The following is a 22,735-nucleotide window of genomic DNA, read 5'->3' on the forward strand; positions in this document are numbered from 1 at the left end:
GTCAGATACAAAAGAAGGCCTGAAGCCTAGGCTGACCCAATCAATCTATAAATTTTCATAATGTGGATAAAAATTTGTGACATCTCGCCACACAAAGAGGAAATACAGCAGTATGTACACACATATATCCTCCTAGAAATTATGTATAATTGCTGATCACTATAAGTCTTTTAAAGTCATATTTCAAGCACTGATGTTTCAATAAAGCTGTGTGTTGGCAGGAAAATCATAAACATTCAACAAGGTCTCCTCTCACAACATAATGTAAAATTTGCACACCTTTGTGTCTTTAAGATATGTTTCTATCTAAATGAATAATTAGTAACAAACCAAGATAGAAAAAAACCACTGGTCAATTATTGTCTCAAAGATCTACTGTTAAAATTCAGAATGCAGCAGCTAATAAATTTTAGCTAATAATTTCCAAGCTCCAGAGATTAACAAAATAAAAATATAAGCATTAAAGAAATTGGATAAAATCTCTATTCCCGAGAGTTATAATAGCTGTTTCTGTCTTTGGAAAGAAGAGGAAGAAAGAGAATAGATGCCTGCAGGCAGGTATGCATTGTAGCATGACAATGCACAGTGAACTTTATAGACAGAGATCAAGATACAGAGAGAATGGATCTATTGGAAAGAAAATGCAAAGCAGAAGTTAACTTCATCTCAACTTGAGATGAGGACTATTTCAGACTTACAGTGACAGGGTGCTGATTTAAACCTATTCACATGGCTTGAATTTAAATCCTCCCAAATAATCCACATGACACTCAAAGAACCAGGATTCTAACCAATATAGGCATCTCAGCTGCAGCACTTGATAATAACTTCATCAGTACCCTTCCTTTCTTCAGTTTTTCTTTCAAATCAATCCTACTTAGAGCTCCCTGTCTAATGTTTCTCTAATACTATTTATTATCTTGCTCAAAAACAGAGCAGTCTGTCACAGTGGTTATCAGATTGTTCTGCGGAATTCTAAGGACTATGAGATGCCACCAGAGACTGACTCAGAAATAGAGAAGCTCCTAGACCTCTTCCTCTTTGCATCAACTTCAACAAGAATTATTTTACTGAACCTGTTTTACCTATTAGATAAAATTTCATTTCAATAAAAACTCTAAGGCTAGGAATTCCCTGGTGGCCTGGCAGTTAGGGATCTGGCGTTGGCACTGCTGTAGCTCTGCTTCAATCCCTTGACTGGGAACTTCCACATGCTGTGGATATACAGTAAAAAACAAGGCCAAAAACTTCTAAGGCCAAAGTAGTCTGGAAAAACTACAGGAACTTCACACCAATCCCAGCCTGATTCTCTGCCAAGTTTTAATACCCTCTATAACCTGGCCAAACAACACATTCAACTTTTTTCCCATGAGTCTCTACCAGGACCTTCTTGCCTTTTCATCTATACTTTGTGCCCTTCCTAATCCTCACTCCCTTTTCCTCCAACCACTGTAAACTAGCGACAATTTCCTGAACCCAGTATGCCCTCTCACATCACAGTACCTTTGCACATGCCAGTCCTTCTTGGAACTCTATAACCAGTTCCTTTTCCCTTATCACGCCCTGGCCTTGCATACCTCACAAACTTCTGTTCACTTGTTCAGACTCTATTCAAATTGCTTCTTCCCAGGTGGACCAACCCCATGACACAACCTATCTTAACAGCTACTGTACCCTCTTCCCTGTACCTAAGTGCTAGTCTGTGTTCAGGCTGCCTTGTATTCTAGCCTGCAATAGTTTTCTTAAATATCTATCTCCTGCATTATATACTGATTCTCTCTTTCTGAGTGACTGTTTTGTGCTCGACACAAAGAAGGTATTCAATAAAATTTCACAAATAAATATTAGAGAACTATCTGTTTCCACCTTGGGGAAGAGACAATAATAATGATCGATCTTCACACCTGAATTTCATCTCTCATAAACTTATGATGAACTTGCTTCCTTAAGTGAATACTCAGTCCTGCATGGTATGTTTCACAGGCTAACTTCAGTTTCTTAAGTTCAGCTGTAACTTGTTCTGTCATTTTTCTGGAAGGACAATAGATGATAGTTGGACCTTCAAATTCCCAGGCAGAACTAAAGAAAAAGAACAAAAGGACAAATATAAATATCTATGCAACCTTCAGATCAGCTTAAAATTTAATCTTCCCTTTCTTTTTAGGTTTTTACTTTCATTTCTCTTATATAATTTTTAAATTTTAATTTAATTTTCCTTTTAGTTTTTCACTAAAACTATGTTAACAATGACACAGTTAACAAAAATCTAAAACATTTTGGAAACTCAAATGTAGAAATAAATTATGTTAAATCCAAACACCTCTGACTTCAGTTTTTTGTTCATATCAAAGTTAAAACCAGAGACAAGTTTATTTATTGAAGCATAAGACTTGTTAAAAATCTATAAACTAATGGAAATGCAATTCTCATCCTTTTGAAAATGCAAAGCACCAGATTAACAATGTTTTCATTTACATAAGAAATGTAAGTGAATATTTACATAGGAAAAGGAATAAAATTTATATTACATTATTCTTATTACCTCTTATGATTGTAAAATTGAGTTTCTTTATCTGTTTACCAAAAAGCAAGGGCTTTCATATAATGGTAAAATATCATTTTTATAGTTCAAAGAAGTTTTTACTAGTAAACTTGAAACTATGACTGTTAAGTAAAATAATATCTGTTAGAAAGTGTGTTTTAGAAACCTGTGCTTAACTTATTAAAAGTGTAAATTATGATTTCTACAGAACTATTATTTAATCCCTTAATATATTCATTTATATAAATATATTCATTTATGCTGACCTAACCAATATAAAAAGAACATATAATTTAGATTTAGGAAAAGTTATTTTATTTAATTTTTAGAGCACTAATACAATTTCTTTTATTTATTTATTTATTTATTTTAATATCATGATTTTTATTTTTTTCCGTTATAGCTTGTTTACAGTGTTCTGTCTGTACAGCATGGTGACCCAGCTACACATACATGTATACATCCTTTCTTCTCATCATTTATTTTTTAATTTATTTTTGTCTTTTTAAGGCCGTACCCATAACATATGTAAGTTCCCAGGCTAGGGGTCTAATCAGAGCTATAGGTGCTGGCCTATACCACAGCCACAGCAACACCAGATCTGGGCCAAATCTGCAACCACAGCTTATGGCAACACCCGATCCTTACTCAATCCATTGAGCGAGGCCAGGGAGCAAACCTGCATTCCTCATGGATACTAGTTGGGTTCATTACCACATGACAGGAAATCCCCTCTGATACAATTTCAATTTTAGGAACCCAGTTTACAAATATACTTACACATCTGCCAAAAATTCATATACACAAATATTCATATCAAAACTATATAGCGAAAAATAATCTAAATGTTCATGATCATAGGCATTCATACCATGAAATATGATGCAAATATTAAAAATTATATGTAAAACCTCTGACTATGGTAAAAATCACTGAAAACTTAAGCTGGAAAAAATGTGGCAGTAATTTTACTCTCTGAGTCTTACTGAATAATCTACTCAAAGCAACTTTTGACTGTGACCAAACGGATTCCATGTCAAAAATTCAGGGTAGATAACTTCACAGAGTAAAAAAAAATGCAAATTATCTTCTTAATAAACAAGAATCTCATTTTAAAAAAACAGTTTTCAAAGAAGGAAAAATTGTGCACCAAAATGTGCATAGTCTAATATCCTTACACACTAAGGCCTAATTTAAGAAAACATGTGAGTTCCTCTTGTGGTTCAGTGGAAACAAATCCAGCTAGTATCCATGAGGATGTGGGTTCGATCCCTGGCCTTCCTCAGTGGGTTAAGGATCTGGTGTTGCCGTGAGCTGTGGCGTAGGTCACAGACCCAGCTTGGATCCTGCATTGCTGTGGCTGTAGTGTAGGCTGGCAGCTATAGCTCAGATTCGACCCCTACCCTGGGAACTCCATATGCTGTAGGTGCAGGGAAAGAAAGAAAGGAAGAAAGGAAGAAAGAAAGAAAGGAAGGAAGGAAGGAAGAAAGAAAGAAAGAAAGGAACAGAAAAACAGCAGAGATGCTTTAAATGACAGGAGAAAATTGTAGAAAAAAATGGACATACTACAAAACCATTTCTGTAGCAACCTAAAAACAACAGCAAAAACTGAGAGTGCATATTTGCACAGAATGGAGTCAAAGAACAGAAACCTACAAAACTAACTACAAAAATACCAACAGTGATTCCAGAGGAATAGAATTAGAAAAATATAATTACTCTTCAATTTATATGCATCTCTATTGTTCAAATTGATACTAACACTATGGATCACTTTTTATATTAAAAAAGATAGAAAATACAAAAATTTAAGCATAGAATAGAAAATTCAAAATAGCAAAAATTCCTATTGACTACAGCAATGAAAGAGCTGGAAGAAGGACCTCAGTCCTCATCTTCTTTAAGGAAAGAATTCAGCAAAGAGACTAAGATTGTGAAGCAGATACAGGGTTTATTAGAAGCAAAGTACATACGGCACGTGGGTAAACCTGCAGAGTGAACTGAGCCCAATAGAGCTGGCTCAGACTGCTTATATATTCTGATCACCCAATCATGTTGCCTGAGCCCATATTTAGCCAGACTCAGGGACCTTCCTGGTGGATGAGTGCATTTCTCAGCCAACATGGATTCAGCATGAAGGTTTCTGGGAGGTTGGCAGGACACATTATGGGCTAGTGTCTCCTCCCTCCTTTGGCTCCTCCCCTCGAGTTATGTCATCCAGAATCCCTTGGAAGTCAACTGAGGACCTTCTCTGTGCATGTGTTGGGCTGAGAAATCCCCTTGACCACAAGAATGAGGAAATTGTGGTCGCTTTGTCTCAGGGTCCAAAGCTGCTACTGCCATCTTATCTCAAAAAATCAGTAGGAGAGCGTCTGCAGCTGTTCCAGACTGAGACCCATCTATCTCACTATTACAAAAGGATTCATTACTTTGCCAGGAGGTTTACTAAAGATTGTTTATTTCAATTTCCTGAGGGGGGAAAAAACTATCATCATTTAACCATTAAATTAGGTAGGTAAGAGGGACTTATCTAATTTAAATGCATCATGTATATAGAAAACAAAAAAGATCAGAGTTTAAGAAACATGTTAGCTCAATAAAGAGAAAAATAATGAATACTGATAAATGGCAAAATTAAATGAAAAGATAAAGTAAAAATTAAAGGCAATACTCTGAAGTTTTAAGGTACCTTCCATCTCAGTGCTCATTAAGAGGTAAATTTCTATTTGCCCAAGACCTACAGGGAGCTTTCTGACTCTCAGGGGTTTCTTGCTACCACAACTCTTCTTACAACATTGAAAATGAGTGCAAAAATCTTTGCAGATTTGCTTTTAGAAAGCCACTGTTACATTCAATGTCAAAATCTTTGAATGGTCTTGGATGTTAACCTAAGGAGCCTGGACTAAAGCCACTAGAAAGGAACACCAAGATTCAGGGAGCTGCTTTCAGATGATAAATCTAAAGATTGTATATAGATACAACAAGGAGCCAGGAGGAACAAGGAGGTCTGTTAGGAGATACTATAAAGACCTCAATCAGTAGAATTAACATGAGAGAAAGTGAGAAGAAATCATTTACATAAAGTATCATGAAAGGACAATACAATCACAATGTCACAATGTCAGGGGAAAAAACAGTTTCAAAAAGTAGAGTGTTACTAGGGGAAAGTGTCATAGAGACTGAGAATACTATAGACTGAAAAGGATCAAAGATTAGGAAAGTAAGTAAGAATCTGATTGTGAAGACTCTAAACTAACATATATAGGTAGCTGTCTTCAAGAGAATGTCTTCTCTTAGAACAGAAAGGAAGTGAAGAAGGATGCATATTCACTTCAGAGAGATCACTAGAGCAGCCAGAACATTCAGAATATATTCATTACATTTTTGCTTTAATCTGAATATAGGATAATAAATCAGCAGCAAATCCTACATTTAAATTCATCCTAGGAGTTCCCGTTGTGGCTCAGTGGGTTAAGAAGCCGACTAGTACCCATGAGGATGAGGGTTCGATCCCTGGCCTTGTTGAGTGGCTCAGCAGGTTAAGGATCCGGCATTGCCACAAGCTACAGTGTAGGTCACAGATGCAGCTTGGATGCCGACTTGCTGTGGCTGTGGCATAGGTTGGTAGCTACAGCTCCAATTTGACCCCTACCCTGGGAACTTCCATATGCTACAGGCGTGGCCCTCAAAAAAAAAAAAAAAATTCACCCTAAAGGACCCCAACAATCACTAGAGAGTTTTCTTAACTCAGGATCGATCTTTTTAATCCCTCTCTGAAAAGGGAACACTAATGATGTTCTTTAAAGTCTATTTTCCTAGATCTGCTTTGTGTTTGTACTGGTAGGAGAAATATTATTTCCATCTACTCTAACTTAAAAACATATTTTATAAAATGAAAATTGTAAGCTTTTCACTGAGAAGACAGATCAGGAAATAAGGCTCAGGGAACCTTTCTTAGCATACATATAAAATGCCTCAAAGCACAGCAAATAGGAAGAAGTGCTACTGACAGTTCCTTCATGAGTAAAATGAAAATAATATGAAGCAGTCATAAGGATTAAAGAGCAGTCATAAGGATTAAAGTAGATCCATTATATAAAGCACCTTGGATACTTCTTGGCATCAGGACTTAAAGAGTATTATTAAGATGATTTTTTAAATTTCCTAATACTCAACTTAGTCATATAATTAGTAAACTAGACTGAATTCAGATATTAGACATTTGTTTCTGTTGTTTATTTGTCAATTATTTAGAGTGTATGTCCTCTTCAAGTAACAGTACAGAGTATAAAAATATTAGAAGAGTTAGTTTCTACCTTTAAAACTAGACTATTTCTTCAGTCACTATCCTGTTTATAGAACATCACAATTGAACCAAAGCTAGAATTTGAAATATGTTAAATATACATTAGAAGGAAATAATTTTTTAAAAATAAAACACATTTCTTTTAAAAAGAAGAAAATAATTACCAAAATTTAGCAACCAATTCTCACCTTGTCTTCTGGACAAGAAACTGCTTCAGATCCTGAAGGATGTCTCCTGTTTTTCGTCCAACTTCTAAATACAAGTTTGGTCGATCAAAACCAGTACAGGTAATCTGAGGATCCTTCAGTTTTAAGCAACGTACAATGTCTTCTCGGATTGAAGAAGTTCCAGTAGCAGTCAGTGCCACAATTGGAACCTGAAATAAGTAAAAGTTATTTTTAACAGAGGAGAGAGCTCATTAATTCCCACCATTTCTCCTGCCTTCTCAGAAAAACACTAGAGGACAATTATAGGAAGAACAGAGGAACAGGACAAAAAATGCAACTTTAAAGTTACTCTCATTCAAAGAAAAAGAACAATATTTCCTTCTTACTTGCTCCTCAGCCTCTTGAATACATTATTTACCTTCTTTTTTCTTTTTATGGCCACACCGGGGGCATATGGAAGTTCCCCGATTATGTCTCAAATTAGAGCTATATAGCTGCAGACCTACACCACTGCCATAGCCACAGCCACGCAGGATCTGAGCCACATCTGCAACCTACACTAAGTCTGCGGCAATGCTGGATCCTTAAACCACTGAGCGAGGCCAAGGATCAAACCTGCATCCTCAAAGAGACAGCATTAGATTCTTAACCTTGAGCCACAATGAGAACTTCTCATTTACTTTTCTTAAACCAGAAATCATTCAAATAAATCACTAAATTATAGGAAGTTCCCATTGTGGCTCAAGGGGTTAAGAACCCAGCATAGCCTTGGTGAGGATGCAGGCTTGACCCATGGCCTCACTCATTGCATTAAGGATCTAGTGTTGCCACAAGCTGCAGCATATTTTGCAGACGTGGCTCAGAGCCGGCATTGCTGTGGCTGTAGCACAGGCCTACAGCTACAACTCCGATTTAACCCCCTAGCCTAGGAACTTCCATATGCCACAGGTGGGAAAAAAAAAAAAAAAACTAATTCCTAAGATTTTTTTTCCTGTTTAAAGATGTATTTATTTGTAAATTCATAAGATTTCTAAATGCAACCTACCTTATTAAATTAAGTCTACTTATTAGCTATCTCTCCTTTTATTATTTTTTACATTTATAATAGTGCTGATACAAATGAAAGGAACGTTAGTTATGTCTTGTTTTATGAGGGGAATGTTATGTCTCATTTTTTATTAACCTATAATTCATGAATTATAAACCTTCATTCATTGAAAATCCAACTATACAAAGCCCAAGTCTTTTTTTATCTCCTATATTAAATACATTGGCTTATGGCTTTTCAGATCTAAAAGCAAAGCTCTCAATGACCTGGATAACTTCATACTACATGAAAAAAATGCAGAAAATGAAACATCGTTTTTGGGGGGTTTTGTTTTTTTGTCTTTTTAGGGTCGCACCCAGGGAACATGCAGGTTCCCAAGCTAGGGGTAGAATCAGGGCTGCAGCTGTGACCCCTACACCCACAGCTCACAGCGATGACAGATCCTTAACTCACTAAGTAAGGCCAGGGATCAAACCTGCATCCTCATGGATACTAGTCAGGTTCAGCACTGCTGAACCACAACGGTAACTCCTGAAACATCTAATATTAATCAATTCCTTGAGCAACCAAGACATGTTCTATTTTCAGTCTAGCAGAGACTTCTTGACTGGATTAGAGCCAAAACAGGAGGCATGGCAGGTACCAGGAAAAGTACAAATATGTAATCTTTTAGAAATTCTAAAGTAGGATAACAACACATCTCCCATGAAACTAAATTTAATATTATTGTCACCATTATCATAGGGAGTTTGAATCAACTACACTATTATTTCATAGTCAGAAAAATTGTTCCTATGTCATTAGTTGTTCTGTACCCAAGTTTACAATTTTCTTAATACTCTTTTTGGCTCATCACAAATACAGTATCCTCATAATATAGCTTTCAGATACACTGCATCTACCTCACAGATTAGTTGAAATAATTACCATACGTAAGTGAAAATTTAAGTGCAATCTGTAAAAAAGCAATTATAGAATCTGAAAAACAAGATACAATTTATTAAAACTATGAACTATTTTTACAATCGATATAGCTTTACAGAATTAAAAATTATCTCAAAGCTCATGTTAAAAATCAATTAAGTTCAGGAACAGCATTTAAGTGGAAAAAATTATATAAAATCAATGTGACTGCATAACTGGCATTTTTATATTATCTGTCCTTAAATTCTGTGAAATTATTTAAAAAACACAAACCCCCAAGTTAACTTTATTGATTTCTGGCTTACAACCAGACTGTTTTCTGAATTTAGAGAGTGCCTAACAACTTATAAATGAATAGGCTAATTTATAAAGAAGTTAGTTCCTCCAATCAAGGCTTAATATATATGTATATACCTGTTATATATCTTTATAACAAATAAAAATATCGACATTGAGGATAAGGGAAGTTTAAACGCTGAAGTTCTTAGGACAATACACATTCTCATACTCAGAACAACAAAGCATTTTCATCAATTTAAGTGCTTTACTCAATTTATAAATGCACTTTAAAAATGCTCATTGTTCAACTGCACATATAGATAAGGACAGAAGTTTTCAGGATAGAGACTACAAGGAAAAGAGGGCTTGGTTTACTTCTAAGCAATACAATGTATGAGCAGACAAGAAACGCATTTGTGAAAAAAAGGATACAAGAATGATCCATGACACCTTTTGAAAAAGTCAGTAGAAAAATCAGGCAATAGCAGCACAGTAGTACAAAAATCTGGTTTAGGATCAGTCGCCTGAATTCAAATCCTGTCTTTGCTACTAACTAGACGTGAGATTTTGAGCTGTTTACTTCACTTTCTAAACTTTGGTTTCCCCATCTCTAAGATGGCTCCAATAAGAACTACCTCATAAAGTCACTGTGAGGACCAAATAAGATAAAAGGTATACTTAGAAATCTATACCTAGAAACTTCCATATGATCCTGTAATCCCACTCTTGAGCATATATCCAGAAAAAACTCTACTTAAAAGAGACACATGCACCCGCATGTTCATTGCAGCACTATTCACAATAGCCAAGACATGGGAACAACCCAAATGTCCATCGACAGAGGAGTGGATCAAGATGTTGGAGTTCCCGTCGTGGCGCAGCGGTTAACGAATCCGACTAGGAACCATGAGGTTGCGGGTTCGATCCCTGCCCCTGCTCAGTGGGTTAACGATCCGGCGTTGCCATGAGCTGTGGTGTAGGTTGCAGATGCAGCTCGGATCCCACATTGCTGTGGCTCTGGCGTAGGCCAGCGGCTACAGCTCCGATTAGACCCCTAGCCTGGGAACCTCCATATGCCATGGAAGTGGCCCAAAAAAATACCAAAAAGACAAAAAAAAAAAAAAAAAAAAAAAAAAAAGAAGATGTGGTATATATACACAATGGAATACTACTCAGCCATAAAAAAGAAGGACATAATGCCATGTACAGCAACATGGATGGAACTAGAGACTCTCATACTGAGTGAAATGAGTTAGAAAGACAAAGACAAATACCATATGATATCACATAACTGGAATCTAATATACAGCACAAATGAATCTTTCCACAAAAAAGAAAATCATGGACTTGGAGAACAGACTTGTGGCTGCCGAGGGGAGAGGAAGGGAGTGGGAGGGATTGGGAGCTTGGGATTATCAGATACAACTTGGAATGGATTTATAAGGCGATCCTGCTGAGTAGCATCGAGAACTATGGCTAGATACTTATATTGCAACAGAACAAAGGGTGGGGAAAAAAATGTATACATGTAAGAGTAACTCAGTCCCCATGCTGTACAGCGGAAAAAAAATATTAAAAAAGATGAAAGGTGTAATGTGCTGAACATAACTCACTGTACACAGTAAGTACTCAAGAAGCGTCAGCTACTATTGATATAATTAGTGCTATGACTGAAAAGAATCCTACTTGAGACCTCCAGAGACATGGTCACTACTCAGATTTGCCACTGACTCTGACAAGGGCTAACTTCTCTGGGCCTCAGTTTTTTATTCAAAATATGAAATGGAGAGGGCAACAAAATGTTAGCCTCTCTTCTAATTTAAATCACTTTGCCACAGGAAACCCCTTATTCTAGTGACCTGTTAACAGGAAAAATCACCTATAAATTCATTCTTTTCCCACCAATATTTTAGAAAGTCACAGTTAAGAATTTTGCTCCCACAACGTAGAAAACAGAACAAAGTAATGGAATATATTAAACTTAATGGAACCATATTTACTCTCACTTCAGAAATAAATAGAATATTTTCTCTTAGAAGATTTGGTGCTTTATGACATTTAAAAGTTTGGAGCTGCCACTGTGGCTCAGCGGGTTAAGAACTCAAACAGGATGCGAGTTCAATTCCTGGCCTCACTCAGTGGGCCTGGCTCAGTGGGTTAAAGATCCAGCACTGCTGTGAGCTGCGGTGTTGGTCACAGATGAGGCTCAGATCCCGCATTGCTGTGGCTGTGGCATAGGCCTGCAGCTATAGTGCCGATTCCATCCCTAGTCTGGGAACTTCCATATGCTGCAGGTGTGGCCCTAAAAAAGCAAAAAAAAAAAAAAAAAAGAGAGAGAGAGGTAAAGAAAATAAACAAAAGTTATAAACTAGGGTAAAGCTTAAAGATAACACACAAGCTGGTTATGAGAAAGGTGTCCATATATCCTGGTTTGCTCGGATGCTCCCAGTTTATCCTGTCATCACAGCATAGTTATTAATAGCCTGCACCCTTTAATTTTCAAAAGCAAACCAGTGTGGGTGATAAATTACCCTGTCATTCAGTTATATCAAGTTCTAAGTCATGGAACTCTTGTTCTTTACGCCGACAAGCCTTGGTTTCTTTGGTAGTGAGTACCAAGCTTTGTGAAAACAAGCAACAAAATGTAAATTAATCTTGTGACTATAAAGAATAACTTAGATGTATACTTCAACAGTACCGCATCTACAAATTTTAAGAACTATTCTGCTTCTAAATTTGGGTCATGCAGCTAATTCTAACTCTGTACTCCATGACAGTATTCTTCATTCATTTATCCACTCATTCCAAATAGTTACTGAGAGTCTACCACGTGTTGATCTTTGTGAAAGGACTGGGGCAAAACTAATGGAAAGATCCAACATGTCTTTCATGTTCTTCATAGTTCCTGTTACTTAAATTAAATAGAATTTTAAGGCTGATGTAAACCCATCTACCTGGCTGCCCTTTTTTTTTTTTAGGGCTGCACCTGTGGCATATGGAAGTTCCAAGGCTAGGGATCCAACAGGAGCTACAGCTGCCAGCCTATGCCACAGCCACAGCCAAGCAGGATCCGAGCCACATCTATGACATACAGCACAGCCACAGCAACGCCGGATCCTTAACCCACTGAGCAGGGTCAGGGATTGAACCCACAACCTCATGGTTCCTAGTCAGATTCATTTCCGCTGCGTCACAATGAGAATTCCAGGGTGCTCTTTCTTGAGTCATTTTGTCAGATTCTCTGCAAACAAGAATCTTTACGGAAAATGACTTAGTGATTTTTTGCTATTTATGAACTTACTGAAATAATACGGTGTAAAGCACTGCAGGTTTATACTAGTTGTCCCAGTGTCACTGAGACTCAGAGAAAAAAAGCACTGAGAACAGTGAGGAAAATGAGAGTCCAACAGCCACCAGGTGGCATTTTTCACCACTTAGCTAATAAAAAGGATTCATGAAAACACTAGGGAAAAAGGCTTTCTTGGCCACTGCCTGACAAACATCCTGTGCTATAGTGAATCATCCCAAGAAATGAAAATGATCCAGTGGAACCAACAGCCTGACCTAATAAAAGACTTAATTCAATGCTGAAAAGTATTTCAGAACTGCATTAAATATTTAAAAGTCCTTCAACACAATCCTTCTAGAATTAACGGCCTAGGAAAGGATTACAGAAAGCAATCTTCCTAGTTTCCAAAAGCTTACTTTAAACCATTCTAAATTAATCAAAAGCAGCCCTCAAGGAAGGCTGAGCCTAGTGACTTTTGCCATACAAACATCTTCTTCCTCTATTACAGGTACTGTTAACACTACCAGTCTTTCTATATTATTCATACTATTCCATACACCACGTATTTGTTTGGTACCTACTGCTTCTACTTTCATAGGTATGACTAAACTCCTTTACTGGACTACATGCTACTTTCAGGCAGAAACTTCTTGCCATTTGCTTGAGAAACTAGCACAGTGTCCCACAGGGTAGCTTTGCTGGCTCTAACACTCATTGCCTATGTGGGAAAGTTACTTCTCAGATTCTCGGCTTTCTCATCAGAATCCATTTATTCAATTACGCAATTATTTATGAAACACCCACTGTGTGCCAAATCTACTGTGGTAGATTTTATAAACCAGACCCACAAAGAATATTGTAGTGTGGACCCACAGGCCATAGATAAAATATAACATGTTAAATTAAACAGTGATAAGTGCTATTTTAAAAACAGCAAAGGAATACAATGAATGCAAATGGCTGGGGGAAAAGAGTTAATTTGAAATGTTTAATATGTTGGCCCAGGAGGCCTATGTGAAAAAGTAATACTTTAGCAAAGAACTGAGGGAAGTAAAGGATACAGCATGTGAACTACCTGGGTGAAAATTATTCAGAAAGAGGGAAGAGTGGGAACAGAGCCCTAAGATAGGAGGATACATGGCACCTTTGAAGAACATCAAGGAGAACAAACAGTGTGGCTGGAAGCCAATGAATGAAGAGACAAGCAGCAGAGGATGAGATCAAAGAGAAAACACTTAAGATATGTTGTGTTTGTCTTGATGCAGAGTGAAATGGTCTGCTACCAGAGGGTTTCAGCAGGAGACATGGTCTGTCTGACTTCTATTTAAGAAGTATCACTCTGGATGCTGTACAAAATAGACTGAGGAGAGGAAGAGGAAAACAAACCAACCAGGAGGAGGCTGGAATAGCCCATGGGAAAGGAGATGGTGGTTTGTACCAGGTGGTAGGTAGCAAGGATCAAGAGACAAGTGATTGTATTCCATATATATTCTGAAGATGTTTGAGATTTATTTACTCTTTATGTGGGGTAGACTGTTGAAAATAAGAAGGGTTGAAGAAAATTCCAAAAATCTTGGCCTGAGCACCAGGCCAAGAATGGAGTTGCTACTGAGTGAGATGGGGGAGACTGAGGGAAGAGCTGGTCTGGGATGGAGAGAAAATATCTGGAAGTTGGGAACAGGTTGTTTGAGATGCCTCTCAGGCATCTACGTAGAGAGATGGTGAATACGCAGCTAACACTTACATAAGTGTGTGTGTGTGCACATATATTAGTCTGTAAAATGCTTAAAATAAAAAATAGTAGGGAGTTCCCATTGTGGTGCAGCGGAAACTAATCTGACTAGTACCAGGATGCAGGTTCGATCCCTGGCCTTGCTCAGTGAGTCAAGGATCCGGCGTTGCCATGAGCTGTGGTGTAGGTTGCAGACGTGGCTCAGATCCTGAGTTGCTGTGGCTGTGGTATAGGCCAGCAGCTGTAGCTCTGATTGGATCCCTAGCCTGGGAACTTCCAAATGCCACACCTACAGCCCTAAAAAGCAAAAAAAAAAAAAAAAAAAAAAAGTAATAACACCAAATACTAGCAAGGAGGGAGAGAAACTGGATCACTCATATATTGTAATTATACAAACCAACATATGAGATAAAACTCTATAAAACAATGCATACATATACAGACACTTGTAAAACAAGAATAAACTGTACCAGTGTCATATTCCTATTGCTGGTATCAATTCAGGGTGAGGGCATACATTTGGGAGTTGTCAGTATATAGATGGTAGTTAAAACCCTATGTTGGATAAAATGACCAAGAAGTAGGTATACAGGAAGGAAAGAGAATGCATCCAAAGACTAAAGTTTTAGGCATGCCATGTTAAAAGGGCAGAAGATGAAAAAAAATAAGCAGAGGAAACTGAGAAATAAGAGATAATAAGGAAGGAGGGGAGTGTGTTATCCTACTGCTAAGAGAAGAATTGTTTCAATAAGGTAATGAAACTAGTGGTTACCTACTAGTGGGTAGGGGGGAAGGGGCAATAGAGAGGTGAGAGAGTGAGAGGTACAAACTACGGGGTATAAGGCTACGAGGATATACTGTACAATACAGGGAATATAACCAATATTTTGAAATAACTACATGGGGTGTAACATTTAAAAAATATATTGGAGTTCCTGTTGTGGCTCACCAGAAATGAATCTGAGTAGCATCCATGAGAACACAGGCTCAATTCTTGGCCTCACTCACTGGGTTAAGGATCCGGCATTGCCGTGAGCTGTGGTGTAGGTCACAGACGTGGCTGGGATCCCACATTTATATGGCTGTGCTGTAGGCTGGCAGCTACAGCTCTGATTCAACCCCTGCCTAGGGTCCTCCATATGCTGTAGATATGGCCCTAAAAAGACAAAAAATAAAAATAGAAATAAAATTTAAAAGTATATTGAATTTTCCTTAATTTTTAAAAAAAGGTAATGAACATATTTATGCTGCCATGTTGTTATGAGAGTAAACCAAGATAAAAGCATTGATCCAAGGCCAGTCCCATAGTTGGAGCTCAATTCATATTACTTCGATTCTCTTTCAGGATATACTTGCTGATTCAAATGTTTTGTTGAAGTAGGTTCAAGTGTTTTGTTGGTTTGTTTTGTTTTACTGTAATGTCTGCTCCAATCAAATTTTTATGAGAAGAGCTAACAAAAAAGAAGCCTTATTGAAGATAGCTCTCAATAAGCATGATTAATAAGTAAAGAAGGTGAAGGAGACAAACGATCAAAAGAATAACAATTTCTAATACCTTTTCTAGGTTTACTTATACAAGCCAATTCCAAAATAAACCATCTGATTCAATTTATATAACATTCTTAAAATAATAAAATTATAGAAATGGAGACCAGATTAGTGGTCACCACGGGTTGGGGTTAGGGGTAGTGAGGATAGTGAGTGTGCCTGTAAAAGGACAGCTCCAGGGAACTTTATGGTACTGGAATAGTTCTGTAACTTGATTGCAGTGGTAGTTAAATCTACATATGAGATACAACTGTATAAAACAATGCACACAGAGAGAGAGACACTTATAAAACTAGTGAACTAAGAATAATATTCTACTTGATGCAGTTTTGCAAGATGCCACCATTGGGGAAACAGTATGTAGAAACCCCCTGTATTTTATTTTATTTTATTGTCTTTTTAGGGCTGCACTGCAGCATATGGAGGTTCCCAGGCTAGGGGCTGAATCGGAGCTGTAGCTACCAGCCTACACCACAGCCAGAGCAACACGGGATCCAAGCCGCCTCTGCAATCTACACCACAGCTCAGAGCAATGGCAGATCCTTAAACCACTGAGCAAGACCAGGGACTGAACCTGCATCCTCATGGATGCTAGTCGGATTCGTTAACCACTGAGCCATGACAGGAACTCTTTTTTTTCTGTACATTATTTTTTACGACCACCTGTGAAGCCATAATTTTCAAAATTAAATAAAAAATAGTTGCCAATATTTTAAGTTTTTAACCTATTTGTGTAAAACATGCCATTTGTACAGAACACTCATGTAAAATTTTGCTGCTCTTTATAATAAGAAAAGAACATAGAATTCTCTAATACTAAAAGCTTCATTAAAATCCCCTTAGAATAGTTCGGTTTTTAATATGACGCAAGGGGTGATGATGCTTTCCCAGCATTAGAGTCAAAAGGACACATGCATGATGTATCACTGAGAAGGCACAGAGTCTAATCGTTCTAGGACAGCACTCCACAAACTATGTCCCACAGGCAAACCTGGCCCACAGCCTGTTTCTTCATGGCTGATGAGCAAGGAAGAGTTTTTACATTTTTAAAGGGTTAAAAAAAAAAAAAAAAAAAAAGAGAGAGAGAAAAAAAAAAATATGTGGCCCATAAAGCCTAAAATATTTATCTGGTTCTTTTAGAAAAAGTTTGCCAACTCCTGCTCTATAATATTCCTATAAATTACACACCAACCTTAGAAGGAAGCCAAGGTTAGATTTTAAAAAATTCTTTCCCCTGCTACATCATTCATTTGCCCTTCCATAGAGAAGCTGTCAGCTTTTTGGCCATTCCCCAATCCCGGACCCTCCCTCGGTAAGAAAGTCACTTCAAGACATTGCACTTGGTAAAGCTTACCAACGGGAGTGCTGACTTTAGGGAGCCCAAAGTTCTGAATGAATTTCTAAAATCATGTCCCCACTCAGAAATACAGTGAGCCTCATCCACAGCAATAACTGTGATACCTATAAAAAAAAAGAAAATATATATAAATGGGGAAAATTAAAGTTCAAAAAAGGTTATAAACTGCTGTAAATCATCATCACCATCCTTACTTAGAATATATAAATATTACAGGAAATAGAATAAATAATTCAAATCAAAGTATTTGGTTCATATAAAATATAAGCATAAATACATCAGATAAGACAAAAAAATCATTACTGAGAATAAATTAAATGAGGGGAGATATATGGATAAAAGGCATATGGATAGAAGAGGGAAAGATGTATTTTTCAAACAACGTATTTATTGAATTTCAGATTTCATCATTATTCCTCAGAGAAATTAATTACTTACTATTCATCCTCAAAGCTATCACTCATCTGCAATGATAAGGCCCTAAAAATAAGAGCTGTTCTATTTCTCTTTGGTAATACTTTCAATTTTATCTCATGGATTAGCTATCAAAAGAGATAGAAAGAATCAGCACATTTCTACTGAGATTAAATGCATCACTGTTTATGACTGATCGCATATTATATTGCAGAGTTCTTCTGAAATGCCAGTTTTGGAAGACAGGATGACAAAATACTAAGTACAAAATAGTACACTATGTACAAAGTAGGTAAGAAGGAATGTAATTTGTTCTTTCTTCGCCTTGCAACCTGTCTGCTCCACTCCTATGCCACACACCCACAATCAAGAGTGTGTAGTAATGCATTTCAGAAGAGGGCCTTATTATATAACCATTCACTAAAATGTCTTCAGATATTTCAAAATAATGACAGTTGGGCTTTGGCCCTTGATTACCAAATTAATTCTTAAGACAGATAATAACTTTTTCCTTCAATGGGGATGAGCACTACTTGATACTTATCTATAATGTTTTGCCACTAGTGGGTGATTAAGGCCAAGTGCTCTGAAGTCAGACTACCTAGATGCATAACCTGGCTTACCATTTATACTAACTTAAGCATGCTACTTAAATGTCCAAGTGTCGTTTCCCAAAGTAGATAATAAAAGTACCTAATAAATTTTTACTCTGAAGATTAAGTTATTCACATAAAATGCTAAGATAGGGCCTGGAATAAAAAATAGATTAGTTTAAAAAAAAACTATTATTATTATAGTTATCAAATGCTCACTATGTTCCCACACTTTTCTAGGAATAAAATGATTAATAAAGTGCAATCCATGATCTTGGGGAGCCCACAACTCTAAAAGAGGAAGACAGACGTGCAAATAATTACAATTCATTGAGACTACCAACTACAATAAGGTTGGACAAGAAAAAAAAGAAAGAAAAAAGAAATCTACTAAATAAGAGCAAATACAGATTGATTAGCATTAAAATTCTCTTTTTACTGCTGAGTGGCTGGGGAAAATTCAATGTTACCATTACAATTATTTGTCTTTAGAAACTAAATGACCCAGATTTTAAATTGAAGAGGTTAATACTAAGATGATAGCTCCTCCCTTATTTAAAAACCTTCCTTAAAATTACAGGTTTGACTAACTAGCTTTTATTGGAGCTGAACTGTATCCCTCAAAACCAGTGGAGGCAAGCTTCTGCCAATTCGTAACTTCAAATATGCAAATCCAAGTGTCTGACCAGGTCCAAGACATATTTCATTTTGGCACACCTGTCATTCAAGTCTTACTTCCAAAGTAACAAGACAAGTATAGGTGTGTCTGCTGTTTTGGGGGTTTTTGTTTGTTTTTTTTTTGACTCTTCAGTGATACTAGTCAGGTTCATTATCACTGAGCCACAGCGGGAACTCCCAGGTGTGAAGGCTTTTAAAGTGTCTCTATATAAAATTCTGTTTGCTGCTTCTGCTATAAACCCATACTACTTAAATAAGAACACATCATAAAAATCATAAATCTGATTAGCTAAATGTCAAACTACTACACATATAAAAATATATATATTTACTATTGCAAACATTCTATAATTTCCCACAAATAAAAATATTTCAGAAAGAATTTATCCTATTTTGTTCAATACTGACAGTCAACCAAAAACAGCATTTTCATCTATCTATGCAGAGTATCAGCTCTAATAATTGCAGTGTTCATATTTTAATCAATGCAAAAAATAAATTAGAGAATCAGAACTACCTGTCAAAAGATCTAAGTAAATACTGAAGCTAATTATTGATTAGCTTATCCATATCCAGACCACTATGGACATAGACCCTAACTTTTACAATAAAAGAATTTATATATCTAGGGTTGTTGGGTTTAATCTGAAGTAAGATAGTCATAAAAACTTCATACAACCTAACAGAAGAAACACCAAATTTGTATCTTTGCAAATTGTGTTTTCCATTAAAAGCAAAAATATAAATGCCAATAAGGGAGTTTAACAGCTAACTGATGCACTTTTTTGATAATATATTTAATCCAATGTCAAATTCCACCATCATTCTCTTGTTGATTCTTTTTTTGGCCTCACCTGAGCATGTAGAAGTTCCCAGGCCAGGAATCAAACCTGTACCACAGCAAGCCTTAGTAACGACAATGCCAGATCCTTAACCTGCTTGTGTCACAAGAGAACTCCTTTTGCTGATATTCTAATATATACTACAAAGACATATATTTGTTTCCATTACATTCTTAGAACAACTATTAAATGCTTCCCTAGAGTTATACGCAAGTAACCATCAAATGAGATATTGCAGTGTTAGAAACTTTACCTACAACAATTACTTTAATACATAATAATAAAATGAGATCATATTATTTAGAAACTAAAATTGGTTGGTTCAACTGAATGTTTGAAATATGTGCAATTGCAACAGAAGCCATAATTACAACTCTGACAACAGAGCCTAACCATCAAGAAAGGAAAAACAAAAAAACAGACAAAAATGTTTTAAGGACAAAAAAAATGGTGCCAGCGACTAAGCCTATATTTACATTTTATAGGAAACAGACTCTGACTTACTAATTTTTAAATTAATCATACTCACTCAAGGCAAATAAGCAAAGGTATCATGGTTTCAAACTGATTACACATCAGAATCACCTCTGAAACAAACTGGATGCTGACAGCACTAAATCACAATTTTCAAGGCTGGAGGATCCTGTATTTTTCTAAAGTCTGAACAGCGATTCTCATGAACAACAGGATAGAGAACCACTACATTGATTCAATTTGGATTCAGACTATGAAAAGGGGGGAATTATAATTTCACAGAATTTAAGATTCAACAATATTTTTTCAGCAGCACTTGTGGCATGCAGAAGTTCCAGGGCCAGGGACTGAACCCACGCCACAGCAGTGACCCACAGCAGTAAAAACATTGGATCCTTAACCCATTGAGCCACCAGGAAACTCTACCAATAATATATTTAAATGCCTACAATGTGCCAGTCACTGAACTAAGGAAATATAAGTAAATAATAACAGCATTTTTCCCTGAAAAGTTTACAGTCTAGCAGAAGAAAAGATATATAAACAGGTAATTATAATGCAGGAGCCTAATTTCTATGGAAGAAGGAATTATGGGGTACTATGGGATAGGACAAGAGAGACACCAAATTGGAGAGGCAGAGATTTCCTGGAGGAGAGAGCAGATTTAAAATAAACCCTAAGAGCAGTGAAATCTGATATTGATCCATAAGTTTAAAGAATATCTCAATTTAATAAATACTTACAGATTCTGTCGTACCACTTACCAATATTAGCTTCAAGATGCTGGAGTAGGTCCAAGTTACCTGAACAGAATTCTGGAGTTAAGTATACAATGCGGTATTTTCCTCTGTAAAAACAAAGAAAGAAAGAAACAGGAAAGAAAATACAAAAACAATCACCTAAAGAATACAACTGAAAACCATAACACCTGATAAATTTTTAAATAATACATTATGCTACCTACTAAAAGCAAAATGAACGTTATATATGTGTATATATCCACATATATTGGCTCTTTGATTTCAATTCAATGCATCAAAATAAAACACTGCAATACCAGTCAGGGAGTACTCGGCATTAAGGTGCCACTGGAAGCCAACTTCTACTTACCAGCAGTTTGGCCTCAAAACTATAGTGCTTTAGTTAAATGATCAAGCCTACAGAAAACCTTTTATGTGTTAGAAATCCACCCACTTACCACCCTCTTGGAGAACTACAACCCATTAGCCTACCCTTGATTCTTTCTCCATGATTAAACCCACAGTACCCATGCTTCTCCTGTGTATTCTGCTCTCTTGCCTACATCTTCTTGGATATGAGATTCAAAGCGTATGAAAGTCAAGTCACTTAGTCTCTATCCTAGAATCAGGGATCTGACCAAGAAATAACCAGTCTCCAAGTAGGAAGACCTGTAACATGTTTAAAAAAAAAAAAAAAAGAAGAAGACGAAGAAGCTGCAGAGCAATCTACTTTATGACTAGAAAAGCAGAGAATGCTTACTTCCTCAGAGAGAAGAATGAGGAAGACACGCAGCAGCTACAGATAAAACGAAAGCCGTAGTATATTTTTAATACCCATTCTAGTCTCCTCCTGAGAGCTGGCTAATTTCTTTTCAGAGGAATTCACAAGACAGCCTTGTATTCTTAATATAAAATTCAACATTTGCTTAAACTAGCCTGACTGATCTCTATTCTGGGCAGACAGAATCCTAATTAAGACAATGTTTGCAACAAAGGTTAGGGCTAGGGCAAAATATGTATATAGAGTCTCTTTTCCATTCTACCAAGTGAGGACATAGATCAAGTTAAATAAAATGAAGCAATGAAATATGAAAAGACTTTGAAATATTTACTCTATTGTGTGCCAGATGTGGTCCTTCCACCAGGAATTAGGAACAAAACACTTAAGAATAAAATAGATATGCTTTTAATCTCATGAAATTAACTCAGTATTCTAATTAACACAGGAAATAGTATAAATAATTAGCTCTGATGCTAGACTGTCCAGGTTTGAATCTCAGTTCTACCTCTTTCAACCCAAGAGATCTTAGGCAATTACGTAACTCCAGGGTGCCTCAGCTTCTTCAGTGTAAAACAGTAAGAACTGTAAATTCTGAGTAAGGCCAGGGATCAAACTGGCACCCTCATGGATGCTAGTCAGATTCGTTTCCACTGAGCCATGAGTGGAATTCTTTAGATATCTAGATTCAATGTAAACCCAATCAAATCCCTGCTGGCATTTTAGCTGAAAAGGTGATTCTGAAATACTTACGGAAACACAAAGGACCCAGAAGAGGAAAAAAAAACTCTGAAAGAACAAAATTGGAAGACTTGTACTCCCTGATTCCAAAGCTTACAATCCAAGCAGACAAAGAGATTGATATAACAGAAAATAGAGAGTGTAGCAATAAACCCACATATATTTATTCAATTTATTTTTGACAAAGGTGCAAAGGCAATACAGTGAAGAAAGGATAGTCTTTTCAATGAATGGAGCTAGGACAAATGCATATCCCTATGAAAAAAGGAAGGAAGGAAGGGAG

The 22,735-nt window shown here is 36.6% G+C and overlaps 1 protein-coding gene across 11 annotated transcripts in view; it reads right to left on the reverse strand.

Annotated features, from left to right (window-relative positions):
* WRN (Werner syndrome RecQ like helicase) overlaps positions 1 to 22,735 on the reverse strand; it is a 127,888-nt gene that overhangs the window by 43,343 nt on the left and 61,810 nt on the right. For all 11 annotated transcript variants that reach the window (XM_021075787.1, XM_021075790.1, XM_021075783.1 and 8 more), the window contains 4 exons: positions 20,958 to 21,040; positions 17,190 to 17,296; positions 7,037 to 7,224; positions 1,905 to 2,079 (listed from right to left, as the gene is read on the reverse strand). In XM_021075787.1, coding sequence (XP_020931446.1) covers positions 1,905 to 2,079; positions 7,037 to 7,224; positions 17,190 to 17,296; positions 20,958 to 21,040 — 553 coding nt within the window. The remainder of the gene's footprint in view (positions 1 to 1,904; positions 2,080 to 7,036; positions 7,225 to 17,189; positions 17,297 to 20,957; positions 21,041 to 22,735) is intronic.

This window comes from Sus scrofa, chromosome 15 (assembly GCF_000003025.6).
Source record: "Sus scrofa isolate TJ Tabasco breed Duroc chromosome 15, Sscrofa11.1, whole genome shotgun sequence".
NCBI classification, from domain to species: Eukaryota; Metazoa; Chordata; class Mammalia; order Artiodactyla; family Suidae; genus Sus; species Sus scrofa.